Source organism: Pelodiscus sinensis, chromosome 12, assembly GCF_049634645.1.
Source record: "Pelodiscus sinensis isolate JC-2024 chromosome 12, ASM4963464v1, whole genome shotgun sequence".
NCBI classification, from domain to species: domain Eukaryota; kingdom Metazoa; phylum Chordata; order Testudines; family Trionychidae; genus Pelodiscus; species Pelodiscus sinensis.
This window is the reverse complement of record NC_134722.1, coordinates 46,325,186-46,343,297: the sequence shown is the minus strand read 5'-3', so window position 1 is coordinate 46,343,297 and position 18,112 is coordinate 46,325,186. Positions and strand designations below refer to the sequence as shown.

Below are 18,112 nucleotides of genomic sequence, written 5' to 3'. Positions count from 1 at the left end.
AGAATCAAAAGCCCAGACTATCCCACACAGATAGTCTGAGGCCTTGTTCTTCAGTGAAGGCTTTTAACTAGGCATATTGAAACGAGGCACATTCCAAACCAATCATATTGAAAAAAGGCAATTTGGGGCTGTAAGAAAGGCCACCCAACTCATTGCTTCCAGAGAAAAGGAAGAGCCTAGAACAGTGTTTCCCAACTGGGGTTCTGCAGAACCCTGGGGTTCTACGGACCATCATCAGGGGTTCCGCGAGAAATCGTGGAATAAATAATGCTGGGCAGGGCCTGGAGCATCTGTCACGCCCTTCGCCTCCCGCCTTGGCACTTGGCTGACTTCTGCACTGCTCAGCCGGGCCGCCGCACGGGAGCAAGCAGCCACTTGGGCTCCGTGAGTGAGAGGCAGAGGAGGGGGAGGAGAAGAGAAAGAGAGAGAGTGAAGCAGGAGGGGGAGGAGAAGAGAAAGAGAGAGTGAGGCGGGAGGGGGCAGAGCGGGCCCAAGCTACGGGCTGACTGGACGATAGCCCGGGGCACCTGATTGTAAGGGGCGCCGCACGGTGCTGCCAGGCAGGAATGGGGCCGCGTATGTGCCACGTGCCCAGGGCGCAAGAATGAGCCACGCGCCCAGTGGCGGCGCCATGAGCCTGGAGCGCAAGAAAGGCTCGGGCCGGCTCTGGGAAGGGGAGGATATTTGATATTTGGGGGAAAAAAAAAAGAAAAGATTAGATGATACAAAAAAACCACAGGAAAAATGCACCGATTTTTTTTCTTATAATGTAAGCTGACATTTTTATATATAAACAGCTCTTTACAAATAAATTTTCTTGAAAAAATTTAGCAGTAATTGAATTGCGCTCTCTGCTGTCAACTTTTTCTGGCCAAGCAAATGTTTTCATAGGTAGGGGTTCCTCAGGATATGAAAAATTATTTTAGGGGTTCCTCCATAGGAAAAAGATTGGGAATCACTGGCCTAGAAGATAAAGGAAACGAAGGTCGATGGCTTTCTGTCTGGCAAGGACCCAGGGAAGAGATTACAGGCTTAATGCCCTCTTGTGCCTCCCTAGACAATAGATACAGGGGTACCTATTGGGAAAGGCTTGTTGTGTCTGTATGTTATTTGCACTGGTGTTGCAGAGGCTAGCAACCCCACTTCATTCACATGGGCTGCCCACAATGTCTCTGGGACATCTGAGAGGTCCAGGAGGGATGTATATCCTGAGGTCTCATCAGATTCCTCTGAGAGTAGTAATGCCATCAAATTTGGAGCCTGATGGGGGGGAAAGGTCAACAAATATCCCTTCCTCTCTACAGAGAAGGTTTGCACCCAATTTACACAACAAGTCACGTCCCATAAGGTTTACAGGAGAACAGGGAGAGAACAGGAAAGAATGTTCAGCTGACAAGGGTCCAAACGGGGTGGGGGTGCAGATGGCACATCTGGGGAATCAAGCTGTTTCTTTAGAGTAGCCAATTCTTGCTGCAGCTTTTCAATAGAATCTTTTTGGCTAGCCATAATGCTCTGATTCTTTTTTTTTCTTACTGCCACATCCTCCCAGAGGCACCAATATTCCATCTAGTTAGGATGTTTTTCCTCGAGGAAAACTCTAAGATAAGCAAGCTTTTGTAAGTCAAAGCTCTAGTTGCCATTTATTCTGGGAATTCCCCTGAGTATAGCCATTCCAAATGCTCAATAATGTCTTAAGTCTCCTTAGTTTCAAACCTGCAGGCAATACCTAGCTGACTGATCATCTGAGACAAGGGAGTCCCAGGCTGTGAGAAACCTTTCCCCTCAGTCGGAGACAGACTTGAGGGAGCAATCTTATCCATGTTAGCACTGTCTTGTCCAAGGACAGCGCAGGAGCCCAACAGTACTACCCTCTCCAAGGATAGCACAGGCGTCCAGCAACACTACCCTCTCCAAGGATAGTGTGGGAGTCCACACAAACTGTCAGCTTCACTCACACTCCTTAAGTGCCGGGGGAAACTGCCCTTGCTTTCAGCAGCTGTGCAGTGACACTGACAGCACCGGTGCGGCTACAGTCCCATTCCGGACTTCACTCACTCAAAACCAAGCGCTTGGACTCGCCACCAATCAGTCAGCAACACAACAAAATCCAACCCCTATTTGGCTATACCCAGTGTTTTCGTTTTAAATCTCCCTCAAGCCTCTTAACAAAAATTTTTAAGTAAAAGAGGACTCTTACCGCCAGCCGGTCCAGCTGGTGACGAGAACAGGGAGGCGGACTGGGGGATTTTAAATGGATCCCTTACCCTCCAGATGTGCGCTGTAGTCCGTTCCCATTCCCCGTCATCAGCCTTTCCAACTGGAGTTCCAAGCCATCCCACTTCTGACACCAAATTGTGGGGGAAATCTCGCTCCCCTGGGGTACAGAGCCCCCAGAAGGGTCCGAGGCTGGAGGTCAAAGCAGTGAGGCAGGAGAGAAACCTAGAAGGAAAACTCTATTATGCATGCATGCATGCAGGCTGACCGCTACCAGAGTTAGCAGCCAGCCCTGAGAGAGAGTTTCAGGGATTCTTTATTCAGTATGTTCAGACAGTAGTTGTTGATTGTTTTTCTTTAACATATCAAAATCTCAGCAGAAGTACTCTGAGATGTTTCTGTTCACACCAGGAGTGCTAGAAGTAAGTTTTACAGAACAAAGGCACGAGAGAGTTTACATGACAAATTGTGACAGACTAGGAGTCTTCGTGAACTTGAGATAGGCATTGTAAGGGTCTTGATTAGAGTTAATTTGATTTCTCTCTGTTACAGGGAGAGAGACCTGGAAAACTTTTAACCCTTACAGCAGTTTTCTTTTAGAGAGTTTTTATTTCCTGCACAGTCCCCCCTTTAGACACAATTGGAGTTATTTGATTTTTCTCCCACAAAACGAAGGTCGATGGCGTTCTGTCTGGCAAGGACCCACTAATCAATAGTTGGGGCTGTGAAATCTTCATTTGTTTATTGCTTCGTTATTATGCTCCCCATCTCTCTATTGTTTCTCTGGATGGCTCTGTCTGGTTCTTTGATTGTTTCTGCCGCCTGTACAATTAATTTTGTTGGGCGTCAAGCAATTCAATTGGTGGTTTGCAATCATGTTACAATGTGCTGGGACCGGTACCTTACATTTCAGTAGAATGATGGGTTAAGGTATTGAAAATGTTGCTATGTACTGGGGACAAACAGAAAGGGAGTGGGGGAAAAAAAAAAGGGAAAGGAACCTGGATTCACGCTTGCTGGAAGCGAACCCCAATAAACATTGAATTGTTCGCCTCTCCGAACTTTGGGTATTGCTGTTCTCTGTTCACATGAGAAGGAGCAGGGAAGTGGGAGGGTGAAGGGATAAGCCCTCCAGCACTCTCCATTAGAGGTTAGCAGTATAGGGTCAATGACACACAGTGTAGCTATTTCAATTCTTCCCTGTCCCCTCCAATCAGAAACCAGGGATGTGCACGCACTGCTCCAAAATACGGTAACATGTGAGCTAATCTGCCACAGTGAAGCTCATGGCTTCAGTCCCGTTGATTGCATCGAGAACATTAGCACTCATCCAGGACAGACACCACCCCTCAGGCTGGGAACCTGAGCGAAGTTCCCGCACCATCCACCCACACGCGGGGCTGTGCCTCAAGCCACTTTGTCCCCCTCATCTTGGAGATCAGGCAGGCAGAGTGGGTGACGGGCGCACCAAACGGCAGCTGTTGGGTAGCACTCCCTCCTCTGCCCCGGCCAGCAGACAGGAGCCCGGCAGCAACGGTCACGGAGCAGGGGAGCCCAATCGGCGCAATGTGAGCAGCCCACCCAGGGCCTGGAGAACGGGCAGAGGGGCTGGCGGTCCGAGGAGGGGCCTTACCTTCCAGTCCGTGTCCACCGCGGAAAGGAAGGTATCCGAGTGCTCCTGGAGGGGAGACAGACCAGAGAGAACCGTCAGAGCTCATCCCGGCACAGACACTGTGCCATCCCCTCAGCCCTACCCCCCGCCTCCTGGCAGAGAACGGAGAGCAGAGCCCTGTGCTGAGCAGTTCAGCCCCTGCCCGCAGGCCTCAGGGCGCCATCGCTGCCATGGGCAGCTCTAGATATGCTGCCCGAGAGCGTTTACAGAACTGAAGTCCTGGCAGCTGCCCCCCCTCCCCCAGGGCTTGTGCGCCCTCTCCCCTGCCCGTGTCCACTACCCGGCCTGGGCCCAACTGCCAACAGGGACTGAACAGGGGACCATCAGAGCCAGAGGCATAAAAGCTGTGCTGCGGATCGGGAGGCATGTGGCAGGGTACCTGTTCTAGACGGGGTTACTCTCCCCCTGAAAGAACAGGTACGCAGCTCGGGAGTCCTCCCGGACCTTTGTTTAACATCTGGGAACCAAATTTCTTTGGTGGTCAGGAGTGCTTCTGGGCAGCTTCGGCTGATCCGCCAGCTGCGACCCTTCCTGAACAAGCCTGGCCACATTGATCCATGCTCTTGTTACATCCCGAGTGGTTTACAGTAACATGCTTTACATGGGGCTGTCTCTGAAGAGCCTTCGGAAACTTCAACTGGTCCAGAATGCAGCTGCTCGAGTTTTAACTAATACTCATTCTACGGAGCACATTACGCCAGAGCTCCAGCAGCTGCACTGGATTTCGGTGTTTCCAGGCACAATTGAAGGTCTTGGTTATGACCTATAAAGCCCTAACCAGGTTGGGTGCTGGGTATCTGAAGGACCGTCTTCTCCCACATGAACCTGCCTGGGGATTGAGGTCAGCTAGGGAGACTCTGTTCAGTGTTCCCCCACTCGTGGAGATAAGATTAACATCTACACGGAACAGGGCCTTCTCAGCTTTCACTCCCAGGCTGTGGAATTCTCTTCCCCGGGATATTCGCATAGTGCCAACGCCGGTATTGTTTCAGCGTCAGGCTAAGGCCACTCCTTTTACTTGTGTTTTTATTGGTGTGTGAGTCTGTGTGCATGTCCCTCCTCTCGAGATGTCAGAGCAGGTTTTATGTCCCCTTGGGCTCTTGTATTTTAATTTTTGATATATATTTATATTGTGCTTTAAAAATATTGTAAGCCGCCTGGAAAATGTTAAATAGGCAGGATAAAAATATTTTAAATAAATAAAAGCTGCGACAGCCTGAGTGAAAGAGACAGGCTCCCTCGCTGGAGCTGTAACTATTGCTGGGCGAGTCACACACTCCCTCAGGGGTTACACAAGCTCCCTCGCAGACCCCACACTCCCTATTACACCCTCTTCCCGCACCCTGAACCCCCTTCTGGACCCAACCTCCATCCCCGACCCTGCACTCTCTCCATACAAAAGCACAGCCCTTGAACACTTACTAAAATCTTAGAGTGGTCCCCCCTCAAAAATTCTTGTTCTAGGATGTGCTGCCAGACTATCTGTGGTTTTTTAAGTTTTTCCTGTTATTGGACGTGGCTATCTGCAGTAGCTTCGCACACCGGTCCTTCGAATGCCAAGGTGGGATAAATACAGCCTGTGCCTAACAGGGCCTGTGTTTGGAACTAGAATCCTAGCATTTGGGAACAGCAAACCAATCCCGCAGGCGTGCGACTCTTCAGCAGCAGCTAGGCCTTGTCTCCGGGTGGACACAGGCCCGGTGTCGGCACCCGCACAAGGGCGCCAGAGACGCCACCCGGCCTGCCTGAGGGACGCAGGACAAGCCTGAGCGGGGACGTCAGGCCAGGCAGCCAACCTCAGGGGCCCTGTGAAAGCCAGCAGGGGAGAGAGGAGACACCAAGCCCAGCCAACGAGAGTCGTTCCAGCTCCCCCCCATACCCAGTGTCGCGGTGACCCTCGAGGTGTCCACTCCGCACAAGGTGTCCCTGTGCTGGGAGCAAGCTCTCTGGGCTCCTCCCCGTTTGCTCTCCAGCCCCAGACAGAGCAGCCGCAGCCACCCTCCCGCCCCGCTCACCCGCAAGGCGCTGGGAGGGAGCCATTCTAAGGCGCGGCCGCACATCCTGGTGGGTTACCCCTCGCTCCCAGGCCTGGCGGGGCGGCCGGGTGACCTCGAGTCCTCCCGTCAGGTAACCCCCCGGGCGCTGAGCAAAGCGCTAGACTCCAGCACCGCCCCTCGCTGCAGCCAGCCTGCACGCCGAGCCGAGCCGACAGTAGGTGCTTGATTCTTGGCCAGCACCTCCACAGGGACCCCGACCCTCAGGCGCCGGCATGGTCCAAGCTGCCATTCTTCAGCTGGGCCACACGAGGTGCCCCCGGCCGCTTCGCCCTGCACTCCAGTCCAGCCGAGCGAGCCCAGCCGACCACGCTTTCTCTTCAGCCGGGACAGACGCTGCCACTTGGTCGGCTCCACTGCATCCCTACATGGACGTTCTCAGGGGTTTGGGGTAATGGCGCCTTGCAACAGGCGCGCCTGGCTGTCCCAGAATGCACTGGGGGATTTAGGGTTCTAGGACGGGGGTGGGCAATAATTTTTTACTGGGGACCACTTCAGAAATGTTTGAAGTGTCCCCAAGCCACACTGGAAGGGGCGGGGCCTCAGGGAGAAGGGGCGGGGCCTCAGGGAGAAGGGGCGGGGCCAAGATACTTCCCTGTTTCCCCACCCCAGTGAAGTCTTCCCCTCCCCCGCCCCAGAGGTTCCCCCAGTCGCCCATGCCCCTGGCAGTGGCGCCCGCTTCCCCTTCCCCTTCTGCCCCCAGGCCAATCGGAGCAGGGGAGCACGTGAAGTCTCCTCCCGCCCTGCCAGGAGCACATGGTGCTTCTAAGCGCCGCACGCTCCTGGCAGGGCAGGGGCAAGGCGGAGGAAACTTCGTGCACTCCCCTTTGCCCCCAAGCCCTGACTGGTCTGGAGGCGGGGGAGCGGCAGGGCCTCTGCAGGCCAGACCAACCCGCTGGGCAGGCTGGATCCCTTTTGCCCACCCCTGTTCTAGGACAAGGCGTGCGCGGAGGATAACGATCAGGCAAACACACTCAGAACCAGGACGCGATCCCTTGCGTGAGAGCTGAAGAGGAGCGCTCCTGGCTGGCGGCAGTAGCAGGCCCCTTATCCATCCTGTCGGCTGAGCCTCTCGCAGGCAACTCCCCCTGTGCTACTGGGTGAAGAGAAAGCAACTCACCAGCTCAGTCTCCTGGCCTCGCAGCAGTGGCTTCTCCTCCGTGAAGCGCAGCTCGTGCATCCCCGCCATGGTCACTTCCTGCAGCAGCAGCCCTGCAGGGGGGAGAAAAGCCAGCCCGTGGGTCAGCCGCCTGGCACTGCCCACGGGCCTGCAGCGTGGGTTTGGCCGGAGCCGGCGAGGGCCAGCTGCCGAGGGGAGCAGCGCTTCGACCCAGCTCCATCGGGGGGCGGAGGGGAGGTGTCAGGACGCACATGGTGGCTGCCATGGCTGGCAGTACCTGACCCCTCGCAGGCAGCCGTGGCAAAGGGGCCAGGGACTGACTGGGCCATGCAGACTGGCACGGCGGGGTAGGTTGAAGCTGGCACTACTGCTGCCCATGCTACACCTGTGGGAGGCGGGGGGAGAAGAGGGACTTCCCCGCTGAGGTGGGGGGGGGGGAAGAGGGTTTTGGACTAGTGCCGCTTGCAGCTCCCTCACCTGTAGCACGGCCAGCACCCCTGCATGACGCCTGCACCCACCTGCTCTGCCAGGAGAGGGCACCCTGGGGTGCAGCCCTAGGCAGCAAGACCATCCCCGGGGTCGGGGGGAGACTGTGTGTTGCTGAGTGACAGGCTCCCCTTGGGTCAGCTGTGGCACTAGCCCATTACCTGAAAGAGGGGCGTGTCCCTCACCATTCCAGGGCCATGGGGTTTAACCCCAGTGCCGTAGCCAACCACACCCCCCCGGGCTGACTGGTCCGGGGGGAGTTGAAGCCCACAAGCACTAACAAGCATCCACCCAGGCAGGCTCAGCACCGCTGGATCCTCCAAGCGGCCACTGAGGGCAAGGAACCAGCCTGGGAATGGCTGGGGTTCAAGTCGGTGCTCTGCCACAGACGTCCTTGGCCAAGTCACTTAGAACCAGATTTTGAAGGAAGTGCATCATTCAGGCTCCTAAGTCACTTAAGCCTTGCAAAGCAAAAATCCCATAAAAGCAATCGGGCCCAGGCTGCTAAGTCACTCAGGCTCAGAGCTGCAAAGGTATTTAGGTGCCCCCTTCAGTGCAAGGTGGAGCCTATCTCTGTGCAGCTGGGTCTTAGGCCTTGCAAACTGAGCAGGCGCCACTTCAGGGTATTTAAACCTCTTGGTCTCTGTGCATCGGCTCTCCTGCATGACAGTGATAAGAACCCCGCCCCCACCTTCCCCCTCACCATCTGTCCAAGCCCTTTGGACACACGGAGAGGATCTATGGAACGTGGGGAAGCGTTACAGCTGCATAAGCCGCAGGCTTTTCAGATGGGGGAGTCAGGGGGTTACACAAATCCTTCCTTCTCCTCTGGGGCAACGTTACGTCTTGGCCACATGCAAAGCTGCTCCGGTTTGGACACAATGGGCCCCTGACAGCGGAGTCTATTAACCTGAGGCCAAAAAGAGGCACAGGGGCGCTCAACGCCACCAAAACCTGCCCGGATCCGTGGCGCTCCAGCTGATTAGGAGCGACACTGATAGACGCTGCTCTTAACTAAGCGCCCCCCCCCCCCCCCGCCGGAGCCTCATGCATGTACCCGGACCCTGCTCGCTGGTTCCCGTCCCATCAGGCAGCGGGAGAAAGCTCAGCATCCCTCCTTTCCTCTCCCGCCTGGCTGGGGAAGGGAGGGGAGGAGCCAGCGGAGTGAGTGGCACAGCAAGCAACCAAAGGGCACAGCAAGCAACAGCTTGGCACCCATCTTGGGGCGGGGCTTCAGCCCCTGTTCCCTGTAAGCTGGGTGCTTGTACTGCTGCTCGGGGGAGAGTCAAAGGCCGGCCAGCTGATTCAGAGCGCTTGCAGCTAGATTGGGTGTTTTTGCTGGTGGTGCACATTCACACATGCCTCAGTGCATGTAACAAAATGTATTCCACACCCGGATGGAAAATATTAAAGGGAATATTGCCTCAGCCCCTCCTGCCCTTGCTAAATAGCACCCTTGCCCCTCTGTATTCTCCCCATACATTTACCCCAACTCCCTGCCCTGAGCCCCCCCATACTCCCAACCCTGACTCCTACGTCCTCCAATTCCAACCCTCTGCTCTGAGCCCCTCCTCACACCCCCGATCCCCCGCCCTGATCCCCCCACTCTCAACCCTGACTCCTGCACCCCCCAATTCCAACCCTCTGCTCTGAGCCCCTCCTCACACCCCCATCCCCTGCCCTGACCCCCCTCTGCACTCCACCCCACATCTTACATTTCATACAAGTACTGTCATATCACAACCCCGTTCCACCGAACATGGGCTTCACTCCTTCTTGGGGCAGTCTGCCGGAGACAAGCCCATTGCTGCGTAATCTGCAGGAGCACCATTGTGTGTTATCTGTGTTACCCGTGACCCAGATCCCGGCACACTAGGGGCTGTGCAAGCACACGCCCAAGACACCACCCCTGCCCCCGAGAGCTTCCAAGCCCAATGGCTGTAAACAGAGATTGCAGCTGTGCCGAGCATCCTGGAAGGTGAAAACGATCCTGCTCCGTAAACCCGGGAAGCGAGACGAAGGCAGCAGAGACACGCTGCCGGTAAGTTTAGTATCTCGGCAACAACGAGCGCTTCCCTTCCCAAAGCAGTTTATAACAAACCATTTCACCCAAGGCAGCCACTTCTGGGGTGCAACGTTCCACTGTACTGCAGTATACAACAGACTGAAAGGAGACTGTATCAAACAGACTGGGGAACGGGGGGGAGGGGGAAGAGTATCCCATTTGCTGAGCTGAGAAAACCCCAGGTTTGAAACATGCACGTTCCTCTCTGGGAGACACCAACCTCTTCCCCAACGCGGCATCAGGAGGCCGAGTTTAACGAACTCCTTTGCAGCCAGCACGGCAGCGCCCGCTCTGTGGAGGATGGTGCCCTAGTTTGTGGATCAAAGGCGCTTGCTCATTCCCCTCCCCTGGCACTGGGGCCCTGGGCTCCTTAGCGGAGGTGGAGCAAAGATGTAGTGGGTGAGCACAGCAAGACCTGCAGGCTGCCGCTGCATCTCCCAGGACACAGACACCCGCTGATCACAGTGAGCGGGGCAGATCCGTGGCACCTTTGCTCCACTGCCAGCCCGCCCGCTCGTCAGCCCGCCCGCCCGCTCCCAGTCAGGCAACGCCTGCCAACAGCAGGAGAGGAGCTCAATTGTTCAGCTCAAACATCTGGCCCCACCCGCTGCCGTCGCAGGTGGAGCTTTCCCCAGGGCCCGCAGCTCCTTTGCCGCGTCAAAGATCTGGGTCGCAGGCATGTTCTGTGGGGCTGTAACAAGTTCGGTCCTGAGTGCGAGCGCCCCTTGGTGGCTGAAGGGGGTCTCGCAATATTTAACTCGCCGGGCTGCAGGCGAGTCAATGTCCAGTCCGCGGCCAAGGTTCAGGCCTCCTCTTTTACCCCCTCTCTCAGGTGTGGTTTGCAAGGGGTTGGGGGGGACCCAGGCCCGCCCACTCCTCTGGGTCCCAGCCCAGGGACCCTATATGTAGCAGATACCTGCCGAGTTTTAAAGTCCATAGGTATGGTCGCGTCCCTGGGCCACTTCCCCGGGATGCCGCTCCATCCAGTCCTTCTCTAGGGCCTTGCTGCAGAGTTCCCCTTGTCCGGGTTCCGTAGCGTTGTCCCTCGCTAGCTTTTAGCTGCAGGATCTAGCGCCGCTTAGATACGAGAGCCCAGCTCCCACTCGGAGTTGTCCCAGGTTCTGGTTGTCCCAGTCATCCCAAAGGTCTGCCTGGGTTGAGCTCCAGTAAGGAACTGACAGGCCTTAGCTAGTAGCTCCTTATATAGCAGCCTGCTGCACTCCGATTGGCTGCCGTGCAGGCTGCCCCTCTACCCTGCTCGGAGGACCTTTCCGCTGCTCCCGTTGCTGGCCAGGGTGCTGAAAAGCCTCCAGCGGGCAGGTCAGCTTTGTCCACCCCATCACAGGAGCTGACACCTTTAACCTTCCGCAAGGACCACCCCGTGTCAATGGCGCATTTGCCTTTCAAACTGCACCTCTTCAGTGACTCTGCCATGGCCCAGTCAGATTGGATGAACGTTTCCCATCTCCTTCCATTCCCCCACAGCCTTCCCTCCCATTCTCTGAGCCAGGCCACATCTGTCCCTAACTGGCCACGCCCCTTTCCTTTAAGCCACACCCTTCTCCAGTGGTCAGTACCTCCCAAATACGTCTCCTCCAACACCTCACCAGCAGCTCCTGCACAACCATTTGCATCTACCGCTAGCAGGATTGACAACACTTGCTCCTGGTACCACCAGCTCCAAATTGAGTCACTGTTAGGACTGTTTTTCTGACAGGCGGGAACCTCTGTTCAGAAGCACCAGCAGTGGCTGTCCCCCCGCCCGGATGCAGACACGTTCATTGAAAAGCGCAGAAGGGGGCTTGGCGTTTAGGGCGGAGGAAAACAAAGCCACTACAAGTTTCACTAGAGGGAGCTAACAACAGGCAACCAAACAACCACCTGAGTGTAGAGTGTGCATGAGAACAGGCGGAAGGGAGACGGGACAGCTATTTGCACAGAACAAATGTAGCTCTTTTCCGTGGCTGCAAAGCAGCCCCAGGCGGAGAGGTTTCGGAGCCGCAGCTGGATGAACACCTTGCCACAGAAGTGCACTTCAGCCTGCAAGTCACTTGTCAGCTGCTTGCCCTTCACTGTTCCTTTGGGTCGGGGGCGACTGAAGCACTCCCTGAACATGATGTTATTTCCAAGCCCCGACTGGACAACAGGCGGCAAATCCGAGCTCTCTGAGGGTACGTCTAGACTACATACCTCTGTCGCCAGAGGCATGTAGATGAGGCTACCAGACATAGTAAAATGAAGCGGCGATTTAAATAATCGCCGCTTCATTTAAATTTACATGGCTGCCGTGCTGAGCCGACAAACAGCTGATCAGCTGTTTGTCGGCTCGGCGCTGTAGTCTGGACGCGTGGGTGTCGACATCAAAGGTAATTGTCGACCACCCAGGTAAACCTCATCCCAGGAGGTATACCTGGGTGGTCGACAAATACCTTTGATGTCGCCACCCGTGCGTCCAGACTATCGCGCTGAGCCGACAAACAGCTGATCAGCTGTTTGTCGGCTCAGCGCGGCAGCCATGTAAATTTAAATGAAGCGGCGATTATTTAAATCGCCGCTTCATTTTAACTATGTCTGGTAGCCTAATCTACATGCCTCTGGCGACAGAGGCATGTAGTCTAGACGTACCCCAAGATGGCCACACAGACGTGCCAGGCCAGGGCCAGGGAAGAACACCAGCACAACATGGAGTATCTGGTTGCACAACATGAACCCAAAAAATTAAAGTACCAGGCTCGTGCAAAACTGTACAGGCCGCGAATAGCACCACAGCAAGCTTCTGGTCTAAGCTCTACAAATACGCTCACAGAGTCTTGTGCTCCTTGCCCATCTCTACGACTGCAGCTTGGGAGAGTTATTTCATTATCCTGATTACGTTAAAACAACAGGACGGAGGCTCGCGTCTCAGCAGAGCTAAAGAGATCAGAGATTAAATCCCAACTCTCTGCAAGGGCCAACCTGCCAACAACAGGATCAGGGAAGCTTCCCCGGGGAGATTTGGGGCTGGGCTGAGCAGAGGGAGAGGAGGGAAGCACCTGTCCAAGGAACCTGACGAGGTAGGCACAATCGGAGTGGCTCTGAAAGTACCGCGTCACTTGTCCCAGTGCCTAGCAGACGCCTTAGAAAGCCCCTGGCTTAGAGCCTGTTCTGATCTCACTAACATCCATGTCAACCAGCTGGAACCTCACTGTGGGGACTCACTGCTGCGAGATGGTGTAACGCCAGGGATTCATTATTCACCCCGCCGTGAGATTCGAGGCGGGTGCAGAACCCTCAAGACTCTCACAGAAGCCTGTTTTGCCCCGTGAATTCGGTGCACCAGGCCGCAAGGAAGGGGTGGTCGGACTCCTTGGGCTTAGACCTCCTCCCAGCGCAAATCTGTTCAGCATCGATTTCCTTGGGCAACTCTCGGGTGCCAGGCCATCTCTCGCAGGTCCCAGTGCGTCCCACGCCATCCCTCCCGAGTCCACGCAGGAGGCCAGCGGGGGCTCCAGAGAGCCACACGGACAGCTAACCCGTGTCCAGGGTGCTCCCGGCAGCGTGCTGCTCAGTAGCCCCACACCGTTTCGAGGGAGAAGGGGAGCAGCCCTGTGAGCACCGCGGGGCGGCATCGGGGACAGATCCAGCCACGCCTCTGACCACACTGCCTGTGGGCTCGGTGGTCTCCATGGAAACCGGATAATGCGGGCAGGATATATTTTTAGATGCCAAATCTCTGCCCTGCTGTTCTGACACTGGGCTTGACATGCCGCCAATCGTGCAGCAGGGGGCGCTGTCTGGTAACACGCAGCGCTCCCTGCCCTCTCCTCCCTAGAGCTCTCCCTGGCAATCCGTGGGGGGGGGGATATGCCGTGGTCTTGCATCCTCTCCCCCATCTGCTGCTTCCCTTGTACTGAGCATGCTCAGGACCACTGCTGAAGCCAGCCGCCCTCACTCTGCCCCCCCTCTACTACTGGCAGGCATTTCTGCTCCTCTGAGTACCTCGGTGCAACCCCTCCCCACTCTTCTCCCCCCAGAAAAGAGTGCGGCCAACACCCCCGCACCAGGCGAGGTGGTCTGCAATCTGAAGGAGCTAACGAGACGACACGTGCTCTTGTCAATCCAGCTTCCAGCTAAGGCCGGTCAGACGCCGTCGGTCAAAGCTGTTTATTTGATGCACACCTGGGTTTTCAACCAGAGCACGTTTTGCTGTCGTCAATGCCTGAGCCAGAAATTCTTGGAGGCTGTTGTGATGCCTCATGGGAGCAGAGGTGCTTTCTGCTCCCATTCCTCTCTCAGGCCTGGGATTCCTTCCCTCATGCTCTGCTGCCATGCAACGGCCACCAAGAGGGCAGACAGTTGCATCATGGGACACGTGGGCTGACCAGAAAGCCGGGCCTATCGGAGAGAACGAAGGCCAGAGCACCCAGGCTTTGTCTCCCAGAAGACGCTCTGGTGGCATTTGCGCGTCGGATTCCCACGGCAAAAACAAACTTTCTTCATGTTTGTCGAAATTTCCCTCAGAAAAATCCTCATTTTCCACTCAGCTCTAACTCCAGCACAGGCACATGGGAGCAGAATCTCCACAGGCGATGGCTCCCAGCATGTGGGAGGCTTCGGGCACACCTGGGCGGTCACCGAGAAGACGGTCTGACAGGAGATACTCTATCAACCCATGGAGTCTGACGGGGAATGAGCCCCCGCTACAGAATTCCAGGGGCTGCCGAGGAGAAACGGCTCTCGGCTCAGTCCTGCAGGCCTTTTCCATAAGGGCAACCCCAATAATGAAATGGTTAATGCCTCAATAGAGCACGAAGGAGCTAACGCAGGATGAGCAAAGTGCTCCACAAACTGGGCAGCCAAGTCAGCTCAGCCCTGCCGACAAGGCTGAGGGAGGCATCAGCCAGCCCTGATCTACACTAGGGAGTTATTTCGAAAAAACCCGCCCTTCTTTCCAAATAACAAGCGGAGCGTCCACACGACCAAGCCATTATTTCAAAGTAATGGGCTGGCTCTTTCGAAATCTGCAGCCCTGCTTTCCTCGGGGAACAAAGCTTATTTCAAAATGATTATTTTGGGAGTTATTATTTCGAATGTAGGATTTCGAAATAATTTCCTAGGGGAGACATGCCCCCAGTGAGATTTCTGTGCTGAGCACCCCCCACCCCCGCCCCCCCGAAGACCCACTCACGCCTGGCACAGAGCCATAGGTTTTCTATCCTAGCCTAAGGAATTAACTCTGGCGATGGAGCACCCAGGAAGCTTGCAATATGTGATGCAGATTAACCCAATGAGTTGCGGTGGGCGCTGATCCTACAGTTGACAGGTACTTTTTTTTTTTTTGGCTTGTTATATACATATCTTGGTTTTACTTGTTTCCATTCCAGCTCATCTGAGGAAGTGGGTTTTGCCCACAAAAGCTCATACTACTATACATCTTTGTTAGTCTCTAAGGGTATGTCTACACTACCCTCCTAGTTCGAACTAGCGGGGTAATGTAGGCATACCGCACTTGCAAATGAAGCCCGGGATTTGAATTTCCCGGGCTTCATTTGCATAAGCGGGGAGCCGCCATTTTTAAAACCCCGCTGGTTCGAACCCCGTGCAGCGCGGCTACACGGGACACGAACTAGGTAGTTCGAACTAGGATTCCTATTCCGAACTACCGGTACACCTCGTTCCACGGGGTTCAAACCAGCGGGGTTTTAAAAATGGCGGCTCCCCGCTTATGCAAATGAAGCCCGGGAAATTCAAATCCCGGGCTTCATTTGCAAGTGCGATATGCCTACATTACCCTCCTAGTTCGAACTAGGAGGGTAGTGTAGACATACCCTAAGGGGCCACAGGGCTACTCGTTGGAGCTGTTTAGTTTGGAAAAGAGACAACGAAGGGTGGATAGGACAGAGGTCTACGAAATCACAACTGGTACGGAGAAAAAATGTTATTTACTCATTCACGTAAAACACGAGCCAGCACCCACCCAATGGAACAAACAGAGAACAAGTTTAGCACGCACACAGAGTCAAGCCGCAAAACATGGGACGAGGGGACTCTGCAGGTCCAAAGACCAATGGGGGTTCAAAAAGGAATTCGAGAAGTTCACGAAGAATAAGACCATCAATGACTATAGGTCAAGATGGCCTGAAATGCAACCCTATGCTTTGGGAACAGGATGATATGGGACGGGTGTGACGTAGTGGGGGTACTTGCTGGGCTGTGGTGACCCCTGCTGTCTGGAGCAAGACCCAGCAGGGAAAATCTCGCTAGGCAGAGATAAGGCCAAACTTGTCGAACCAGTGGCCAGACACCCCCCATGGAGAGGAACAAAGGAAGGTGAATGCTGCCCTGGACTGGGGGGCAGGGCTGCAAGGGAATTTAGTTGTTACTGTGGGGGAGCATGGAGGAGACAGCCTAGGGAGAGGAGCTGGAGTTTAGGGGCCCAGTCTCCCCCCAACTCAAGGGGGCCTGAGGCATCCTAGCCCAGTTCTGTGACCAGACTACATCTGTGCTATGCTGTATCCTGGAGAGGCAATAAACTTCCTCTATTCCACTGGCCGGTGCAGTCTGTTTGTGCCATCTCGGGGTGCAGGAGACGGGGAACCCCCAACACGCCGTCACAACGGGTCACTTGGTAATCGCCCTTTTCTGTTCATTCTCTTTGAAGCATCTTGCACTTGCCACTGAGAGAAGACAAGCTACTGGGCTAGATACAAGTAGCCTGACCCAGTCTGGCCGTTCTTGTTCTTACGTGCTTGCTAGACCAGCTCCCCGCCCCGGGCTCTCAAGATGCCCTCCCCCTTCTCTCCATGCATAGTAAGTACATGACCTATTTTAATACCCATCCAGACACTCCCCACCGGCAGGACAGCCACAAACACTTCTGGCCCCAAAAGTCTGGGCTGTTTGCAGTTTGCCTACGAGGGAGGGCACCCGCTCAGGACTCAGAAGACACGAGTTCTATTCCTGGCTCTGCCCTGGATTAGCTACGTAGCCTTTGGCAAATGGCTCCCTTTCCCCACCCGTAAAACAGAAAGTTACGCTAGCCCTGCTTTACTAATCCGAGACTGAGCGACAACAAGCACCGCGTCGGGTAGGGCTGTTTACTGGAGGCAGATCTGACTCATCGAAAGAGGTCTCTGAAATCCGGGCCCTGCACTGGCCGCTGCGGAGTACCCAAAAAGGCAACATATGCTTAATTCAATAGCAGCCTCTTAACTAGCCCTCCCCCCTGCCTAACTGGGACAACGGCCCGCGGCAAGGCAGGATCTTTCAATGGCTCTGAACAATGGATTATCAGTGTTCCTTGCCTGGTTAATTGACACAGGAGGGGGTGCCGGCAGCCCATGTACATAGCTAACAGGAGCAAATCATTGTTTGATAGCACGGGTTTCGCATCCCACCAGCCCCCGCTCTCCTCACCCTGCTTCTCTGCTCTGTTCCGGCTGCCTCTTCCCTGCCTGTGGTATTCTCTGGCCTTTTCATGCTCTTTCTACAGCAAGCCCTGCAATTCAAACGACTCACCTACGCAGCTCAGCCGGAGCTATGCTTACCTTTTCCCCTTCTGTGCAGATCTGTGCCAACCAGGAGGATTCGACCATATTAAACAACAAGTCCATCCAAAACCGCACTGACCACGGGGATGTTACAGGTGACACGTGACGCCACAGATGCCAAGATGTTCACAGCGGACGCGGGGGGGGGGGGGGGGGGGGGGATGTGCACACTGTAGATCAGACAGCATCACTGCAGCGTGTGAAAGGCCCAGACACCAGGGTAAGAATGGAGGGGGAAACCTTCGGTAGCTTTTTCGCGGGTCTGCTAAGTCCACCCTTCCCACTCTCCACAGGAGGCCCCCAGCATGGGCGCCTCTTGGGCCATCTCACCTACCCACGAACCCCAGAAACGGCCTCCACAATCCCATCTGCGGTGGGATGTTAGCGTGTAACTGAACAGTCGTGTAACTGCATGGAATCTTAGCGGTTACACGACTATTCGATAGCTCCCAGGGGTGGGGCCGGCAGCCCGGGTGCTCGTGGGATGCGGAGCAGCCTCTGTCCGTGGGCAGAGGCTGCTTTGCGGCAGCCTCCCCTGCCCTCCTACCCCATCCTGCTGCCTCTAAATAGCTCGGACTTCCCATGGACAGGGGTTGCTGCCACCCCGCGCTGCTGCCTCCGTATCAGAGGCAGCAGTGCCGGGCAGCAAGCAGCTGGTCTGCGTGAGGAGCAGGTTTTAAAACTGGTTCCCTCTCAGACCAGCTCCTGCCTGGCACCCTGCACTGCTGCCTCTGATATAGAGGCAACAGGGTGAGGTGGCAGGGGGCTCTCCGGCTCCACCCACAGAATAGTCGAGTAACCACTCGGAATTCATGCGGTTACACGACTACTCAATTACCCACTAGCTAACATCCCTAACAAGAAGCTCTGTTCTAGCACAGCTGGGCTCTGGCCACGTTTCATAGCAACGATTAGACAGTTATTCCAAGGGGGCGAGGCCTCAAGACGACAAGGACTCATTAGCTGGTGGTG

At 55.4% G+C, this 18,112-nt stretch overlaps 1 protein-coding gene across 4 annotated transcripts in view; it reads right to left on the bottom strand.

Moving 5' to 3' along the window:
* The window catches only part of NDRG4 (NDRG family member 4), an 83,436-nt gene that overhangs the window by 47,400 nt on the left and 17,924 nt on the right, over positions 1 to 18,112 (bottom strand). For all 4 annotated transcript variants that reach the window (XM_075940481.1, XM_075940480.1, XM_075940478.1 and 1 more), the window contains exons 2-3: positions 7,061 to 7,152; positions 3,848 to 3,892 (exon numbers count right to left, since the gene is read on the bottom strand). In XM_075940481.1, the coding sequence (XP_075796596.1) occupies positions 3,848 to 3,892; positions 7,061 to 7,129 (114 nt within the window). In that variant the 5' untranslated portion in view covers positions 7,130 to 7,152. The remainder of the gene's footprint in view (positions 1 to 3,847; positions 3,893 to 7,060; positions 7,153 to 18,112) is intronic.